Here is a 7,929-nt window from a genome sequence, read left to right as displayed (position 1 = left end):
TCAGGGGCAAATCAGCACTCCTACTCTGACTATGAATCAGAAAAGAATGCACACTTAAATTCTAAACTTTATTTGGTTAATACATTTCAAGAAATTCACTTATACTCAGATTGTGACAATGGGAGATGTACATTTTTGGATAAAACAAATAAACATCCTGTAATATTCTGTTCCTGTCAAAGGAGGAACAATCTGTCGACCGAGTGAAATTCTAAAGCAAAAGTCTCATGGTGGTTTTACACTGCAACAATGAGCTGTTTCATTCAGAGCAGTAAAGACTAAAGTGCCTAGAATGCAATAGAGTATGTGACATCAGACAAGGCATTTGATTTAAAAGACAAAAAATATATACTATACTGCCCTGACATACATAGCATGTATGTTGTAACTGGGTTGGCACCAACATATCATTGTTACTACCGACTGTTACAGAATCTATTATCACTTTCCCAATTGAAAGGGGATTTATGTTCACCTCAGGTGTTCATGGAAACATATACACCTGAAAAAAGTGAATCATTACAAACAAAAAACTTTTTGGGAAACATTGCCCTGACAGTATTGAAGGTAAAATTGTTTTGTCCTGTTGTCACTGGTCCCAATCGTCAGCTGTGTGTCTGTGCCCCTTTCACACTTCTGATAAGACCATGCAGCCACCAATCTGTTTAACTGAAAAATACTGAGATGGCTCTAGGAATGAGGTTCTAGTAGAGATCAATCTAGTTCAATTAAGTTCACACACTACTTTGCAAACATTTTAAAAGTATTTGTATCAGTTACCAATAGGATGAAGTAACGTTGTGCAATAATGGTTTGCTTTTCTCCAAGTAGTGTTGATGAAATGCTCTAACCAATAGGAGAGGAAATGCTCAGAGCAGCACACATTTGCGCCTCTTCTTGGGTTCTGGAGGCTCCAGGGCAGCCAGTATTGCCTCATCAAACACATTCTTTAGTCCTTTCTGCAAACACAAAACATGAATGTACCAAATACATTTTTTACCTTGCAGTGTGTAACCACAATTGGTAATACCATCTTTTAAAAAGAAAAACTCAGCTGCAGCCTTACGTAAACTTGCCAATTAAGTGCCAAACTGGACATGTTCTTTCCCATAGAACAATACAGGTTAGCATCCTTGCCATGAAGGCCAAGGTAGTATGGGCTAATATGACTAGGCTAGGTGTAAACAAAATCGACATTGAAATGAAAGAAGTTAATAGGCACGCATTTAAAAAGAGCATCTTGGATATTTACTTGACAAATAGTCATTCCTTTACATTAAGACGCAGCAGACAATCAGAGCCAAAGCAAATATTTTAAAAGACCGCCATCAAAACAGACAGCACTTTCTCTGGGTTTCAGGGGGTTCTAGAGCTGCTAGGATAGCTTCATCAAATACATTCTTCAGACCTCGCTATAGAGAGGGAGGAGAAAGAGGGGAATATGACCAGTGTTAGATAGAGGTTAGTTAGCAGACATACAAGAGTAAAGTGCATTCGGATGGGTTTCCAATGCTAGGCCACCACTAACACAGAAAGAATGAAGGCAAGACAAGCTTAGCACAAAGACACACAGATTAGATGTACATCTAACATAAGTTGCTATCATGCAAGTCATCTCTCTATTCCCTGTTTTCTATATGTTTTAGATAGAAGTCTCACCTGTGTTAGGGCAGAGCACTCAACGTATTTGACTGCCTTCAGGTCACGGGCGAGCTTCTCAGCTGTCTCTGGGCTGATGGGCTTCTGTTTGTTCTTGGCCAGCTTCTCTACTGTGGAAGGGTCATCTCTCAGGTCAATCTGAGTTCCAACCAGCAGGAATGGCGTCTTGGGACAGTGGTGAGTGATTTCAGGTACCCACTGCAAGAGAGAGGAAACATTATGTTCAAACAATCAGAAAAGTCAGTCCGTCAGATAGTGTCATAACTAGTATCTTCCCTATCACCACATGTTACCAATTTAACCTACTAGAAATAATGTATAATTTAGTAAAACGTGTGCATTGTATGCTTCAAGGGCTTGGCATTATACTCACCTTTTCTTTAACATTCTCAAATGAAGAGGGTGAAACACTAGAGAAACAAACTAGGAAAACATCAGTCTGGGGATAGCTCAAAGGCCGTAACCTGTCGTAATCCTCCTGACCTAAGGAAACAGATAACGTGTTGATTAAATGTGAATAGCATTCAACCAAAAATAGGATTTATTCAAGTTGTGAACATGTCCTTGAAAAGGATCCACTCTTACCCGCAGTATCAAATAATCCTAGGGTGTAAGGTTCACCTCCAATCATGACAGTTACTGCATAGTTATCAAACACCTGTGATGAGAAAATGAAGAGAATGACATATCTGTCCTGTTCCATGGTTATTCTGAATGGTAGTTATTGAGAAGAACCAGCTAAGTCTCTTTAAAGCGTGTGAAACATGAGAATGAGACACCTAACTCTGGTCTGGTGATCAATAATCACTGTGACTGAGATAAACCCAATGTATAGAAGATATACATACTGTTGGTACATATTCAGAGGGGAATTTGTTGGTTGTGTATGAAATCAAAAGGCAGGTTTTTCCCACTGCTCCATCTCCAACCACAACACATTTAATCGTCTGCATATTTGTGTTCTCCGTTTACTGTATGTCTGAAAGAGAAATTACAAAGAAAAAAAGTTCAGCATAAGTTAGCTACAAGACTTCAGACGAGTGGCAGGGAAGACGTATCCAGTAGTAGCTGGTTGTATGCTAATAACGTTAGCTAGCTAACGTCTGAAACTGGTTTCCTATGTGGCTAGCAAGCCATGTCTAAATGAAGAAGTTGTAGCAACAACCAACTACAGACTCAATAGAAATATATGACAAAAGATAACTAGCTATAGTAGATACTTTGCTCTAACTAATTTAAACTGACGTAGCTAATGTTTGCTAGCTATCTGGGTTGGTGTTAGCAGTTCTCATTTTCCTATTAATTTTATTTGTTACTAACGATGAATGACACACCTATAGCTAAAACACCTTCATGAACAGCGTTGGTATCATTTCAATTGTTACCCTATTGATGATGATAACATGTAATTCAAAAGATTTCCCTTACCTCTTTCTTCTTCTTGTGCGTTTCCGGCAGACTAGACGCTGTATTGCTGCCGGTCTCAGATCGGAGGGAGAATTACACATTTAAATATCTAATAGCCTCTCAACTGTTGGTGCAGGCTGGTGCAATAAAGGACGACAACAGTTTCCTTTCTATTTTGTCTCTGCCTGTCATTTGAGCCCAAAATTGTTACAAGCAAAAATGCAGTTACACCCAACTCGCAGAAAAGTGTCATCCTCTACTCAGCAATATATTTTATTTAACTAGGCAAGTCAGTTAAGAACAAATTCTTATTTACAATGACGCCTACACCAGCCAAACTCGGACAACACTGGGCCAATTGTGAACCGCCCTGTGGAACTCCCAATCACAGCCAGATTTGACTCAGCCTGGATTCAAACCAGGGACTGTAGTGACACCTCTTACACTAGGATGCAATGCCTTAGACTGCTGCGCCACTCATCAATATAACAGGGCATGCTTCACAGTCTCTACCTCTTCACATTCCTTACACTTCTCATCTGGGTGTTTCCCCACTAACAATAACCCACTTCCAATCCACAATGACCCAACCTCAGCCTTGTCAACAGAACCTCATCCCTCCTTTCACTCCACACATACCTACTGACCTTCCTCACAGAATTCTGGATAGAATCCCCCGTTCCTCCACTCACGTTCCCACTCCTGTGTCAACCACTCTGCTATGATGCTCCTACATTCCATCCCCCCTAACGGGAACACCACATATATCTCCTACCTCTTCAGAGCTTTCTTTGCAACCTTATCCACTGACTCATTTCCCCCTACCCCAGCATGAGCTGGGATCCACAGAAAACGTACCTTACACTAGTGATGGGTCTCGTTCACTAAAGAATGGCTCTTTTTGAACTGATCTATTTGGTGAAAGTTGGGTGCCGTATCGCGTCGGTGAAATATTTGCATTCTGCTGGTTTGCATACTGCTTCCACTGCTTTTTGAGATCAAAACAATTTTTTTCTGCAGATACGTTACAAAATAATTGAGAGCTCATCAATCTGGTCCACCCTGATTTTTTACAGTGCATAAAAACACGTAGGAGTTGTGCTGTCCCTGCGGTGAACTCGCAATTACTGGTGGTGGTGGTGGTGCATGTAGCTTTTGTCTTCAACACCTGTTGCCAAAAACAACCCAGCAGCAAAATGAAGAGGATCCACCGAAGAATAGCCCACCAACTACATCAGGAAAAACTAAAAGTAGTCTAGTATAATTACCTGACTTGGGGTGTCTGTCTACCAAACACCTGGATCTGCTTGTTTGAGTTGGTTACCCTATAAATATTGAAAGGATACAATGATACTTTTTGTTTTTCCCCTATAGACCTAACATTCTAACCATTAAACATATATATTTTTTAGGACTCACGATGTTGTACTTTCCTCTCTTCCAGTTTTGTTGTTGAATTTATAGATGCAGTTGTAGCAGTTGAAGAAGATATGCCTGTAAAAAATATATGCAAAAAATAACAATGCCATGCTAGAATTTACAATATGATCAAATACAAGGACATACAGTGTTTGCATGTTCTCATTTTCTCCGGTAAGCTATGTGGAAGGAACACCAGGGGCGAAAATCTGATATCAACTTTGGAGGGGACAATTACATGAAATTTTCTCAAGAGCAATTCCTGAGGGGGACACCAAAAGTAGTGCTGTAACACATAGCCTACATTGTAATATGGTAAATGTATATTGAGGAACCAAAGAAATAAGGTGTTTGCCGTACTCCTAACTACCGGTACCCAAAACTACACAACTAATCACAACAGCAATACCATTGCCTTTAACAAATCTTAGTTTAGTCACCAGTTTAAGTTGAGAGTGGGGGTATCCATGGCATTTTCCAATTATGTTCCTATTTTACAAGTAAAAAAAATTGAGAACCTTTCATAATGTTGCCAAACAAAGACTCAACAAACTTACCTGAGACTCCCTGTCTCTGCCAGTCTGTCCCTGCATATCTGTCCCCAACTCTGCTGTCTGTGTGCCATCTGTTGCCTGCTCTGCCTAATGACATCATTGTGAAACATTTCCATTAGAATTGAATTTCTTTCTTATGAACATTTTATCAACTAGTCTTTGAGATATTAGGCTACTAGGGTTCTTACTATGCGTTTTGGTGTATTGAAAAATACTCTGATGTCTGTCTTTTATTTTTCTGCCATTTTTCTACCTGGCTGGCTGGCTGGCTACACACACACACAGTGTGTAGGTTATTTACAGTAGGAGATGGGCTTCTATCATCTTCAATCATTCTATTTGGGCTTCGATCTAAAAGGTAGCTAGCAAATGTGAAACGGATTAAAATGACAAGAGTTGACAGCTGTATGAGTTCACCATTTACATAACATATGCTGCAACCTTTTGTAATTTTAATAGTTTGTTTCATATTGGCTGGCTTCCAACAATAGCTGAATTTGCAAAGCTAGCGAGCACCAATTCAGTTTCAGTGGTGTTTGATATAATCTTTGCTACCCGGGTTAAATAAAGGTGAAATAAAATAAATAAATAAAAGTTCACTTGCGACAATTTAGCTTTTGCAACGAGACCATTAAATATATTTAAGACAATGGTAGAAGAGAGTGTAGTTCTGTTCAGTTTGGATTTCAGTTTATCGCTAACCTTATCACAGGGACTTTGAAGCACTAACTTACATCATCTGCATGCTGATCTTGGAATAAATTGACGATAGCAAAGATTCCATCTTTGACGACGCCACATAAATGGAATAGGTACTAGCTAGCTTAATAGTTAATATTTGCGCGCTAGCTCTGCATATTCAGCTAGTGTGTGTGAGCGATTGACTGGATTAACCTCACGTCAGTTACGTGCATTGAGTGCCTTTCAGACAGTAGATACGACCTCTCTGTTACCTAGCAAGCTAAGGAACTGGCAGTGGATCAAACCATTGTGAGGCAAAGGGTGGGGGGGTCGCAATCTTTTGAAAATTAAAAACGCGCTATTAAGTGTCTATAATCAGCACAATTGCTTTCATTGCGTATTATTAATATTATTTAAATTACATAGTTATGTTTCAGTGATATATTGGGGGGGACAAATCATATTTTTCCCAGGATAGGGGGGGTCGTGTCCCCCCCGTCCCCCCCGGGATTTCCGCCCCTGAGAACACAGTAGTTGACTTTAAATTCAATGATAAACTTCATTCAGATCATACTCATCTGGCTTATTGCATGGTCTTACCCACACTGTGGGTAGAGCATTCTGAAGTTGAAGCAGGACAATCTGAGTGGCATTACCTGCGTTGAGGACTTGTAGCTTCAAACCTGTGTATACATTCCTCCCAGGTCTGGAGATGACACTCCAGTAATTCCCCTCATCACTTTACCTCAGTGCACTCATTGTGATAGTGAAGACCCCAGCTTCCTGATCTTCCTCTCTCTCACTCTGGGCTTGCCGGTCTTCACCACAATCTGACAATAATCATAGACTGGTCCCCTACACCAGTACTTAGTGTTCTGCCTGTAGTAGGAATTGTACTGGCAGGAGATGGTTATAGATCCATCCTGGTCTCCAGTTACCACGTTGGGAGCAGACAGCTGAATCGAGTCCACACTCCTCCATGTTAGAGGGAGGAGAATGAAGAGTGCTTTACAAACATTTAACATGGTCAGGAGATGCAAAGTAAACTTTGGAAAAATACTTAAGTCTAAATTAGTAAATTTTTACTATTTTCTTTTAACCATTTCCAACTGGTATCTTAATGTGTAATATCATGTTCCTCATTCAAATGATGGGCACTACTCTGAGTGTAGTGCTTAGACAATATATCTGCAGTAGGTGGCAGTAAAGGCCTCCTTCTGAAATGTGTTTTCTCATGGCAGATCATCGATTTAAAGGCATTTGACATTTACATTTTAGTCATTAAGAAGATGCTCCAGACTGATTTACAGTAGTGAGTGCATACATTTTCATACTTTTTTTGTACTTTTTTTCACCTCTTTCGCTAATTGAACGCCTTCAATTTTCAGTTGTGTTTGTAGTTCATCATTTAGTGATAGACACAATAATACATTCCACTGATGAAATTAATTGACACACAATTCTTGAGTAATATAGTAATTTATTTGGTGCATAGGAATATTCCAAATACAAACCAATTAGTAAATCTCTGCCTACCTAAAATAAATAAAATTAGAGTGTCTAGTTTGAGAAACATACGCCTCACAAGTCCTCAACTGGCAGCTTCATTAAATAGTACCTGCAAAACACCAGTCTCAGTGACAACAGTGAAGAGGCGACTCCGGGATGCTGGCCTTCTAGGCAGAGTTGCAAAGAAAAAGCCATATCTCAGTCTGGCCAATAAAAATAAAAGATTAAGATGGGCAAAAGAACACAGACACTGGACAGAGGAACTCTGCCTAAAAGGCCAGCATCCCGGAGTCACCTCTTCACTTTTGACGTTGTGACTGGTCTTTTGCGGGTACTATTTAATGAAGCTGCCAGTTGAGGACTTGTGAGGCGCCTGTTTCTCAAACTAGACACTCTAATGTACTTGTCCTCGTGTTCAGTTGTGCACCGGAGCCTCCCACTCCTCTTTCTATTCTGGTTAGAGCCAGTTTGCGCTGTTCTGTGAAGGGAGTAGTACACAACGTTGTACTGTTCTCTCCCCTCTGCACAGGCCACACAAACGCTTCACACCGCGTGGCCGCTGCCACTCTAACCTGGTGGTCCCAGCGCGCACAACCCACGTGGAGTTCCAGGTCTCCGGCAGCCTCTGGAACTGCCGGTCTGCGGCCAACAAGGCAGAGTTCATCTCAGCCTATGCTGCCCTCCAGTCCCTCGACTCCTT

The 7,929-nt window shown here is 40.6% G+C and overlaps 1 protein-coding gene across 3 annotated transcripts; it reads right to left on the bottom strand.

Annotated features, from left to right (window-relative positions):
• Nucleotides 1–54: 54 nt before the first annotated feature.
• On the bottom strand, nt 55–3,245 carry LOC106572399 (cell division control protein 42 homolog). Of its 3 annotated transcripts, none has more exons than XM_014146522.3 (6): nt 3,088–3,245; nt 2,508–2,638; nt 2,245–2,317; nt 2,033–2,142; nt 1,660–1,857; nt 55–959 (listed from the first exon to the last, which is right to left on the bottom strand). In XM_014146522.3, the coding sequence occupies exons 2-6, from the start codon at nt 2,610–2,612 to the stop codon at nt 870–872; spliced, it is 576 nt and encodes a 191-aa protein (XP_014001997.1). In that variant the 5' UTR covers nt 2,613–2,638; nt 3,088–3,245; the 3' UTR covers nt 55–869. The 3 variants fall into 3 exon arrangements, with proteins under 3 accessions (XP_014001997.1, XP_014001999.1, XP_014002000.1); XM_014146524.3 differs by having other exon boundaries at nt 2,994–3,089; XM_014146525.3 differs by lacking the exon at nt 55–959 and adding an exon at nt 970–1,412.
• Nucleotides 3,246–7,929: the final 4,684 nt, after the last annotated feature.

The sequence above is a fragment of the Salmo salar genome, chromosome 15, assembly GCF_965601325.2.
Source record: "Salmo salar chromosome 15, fSalSal1, whole genome shotgun sequence".
NCBI classification, from domain to species: domain Eukaryota; kingdom Metazoa; phylum Chordata; class Actinopteri; order Salmoniformes; family Salmonidae; genus Salmo; species Salmo salar.
This window is presented reverse-complemented; position numbering and strand designations above follow the sequence as displayed.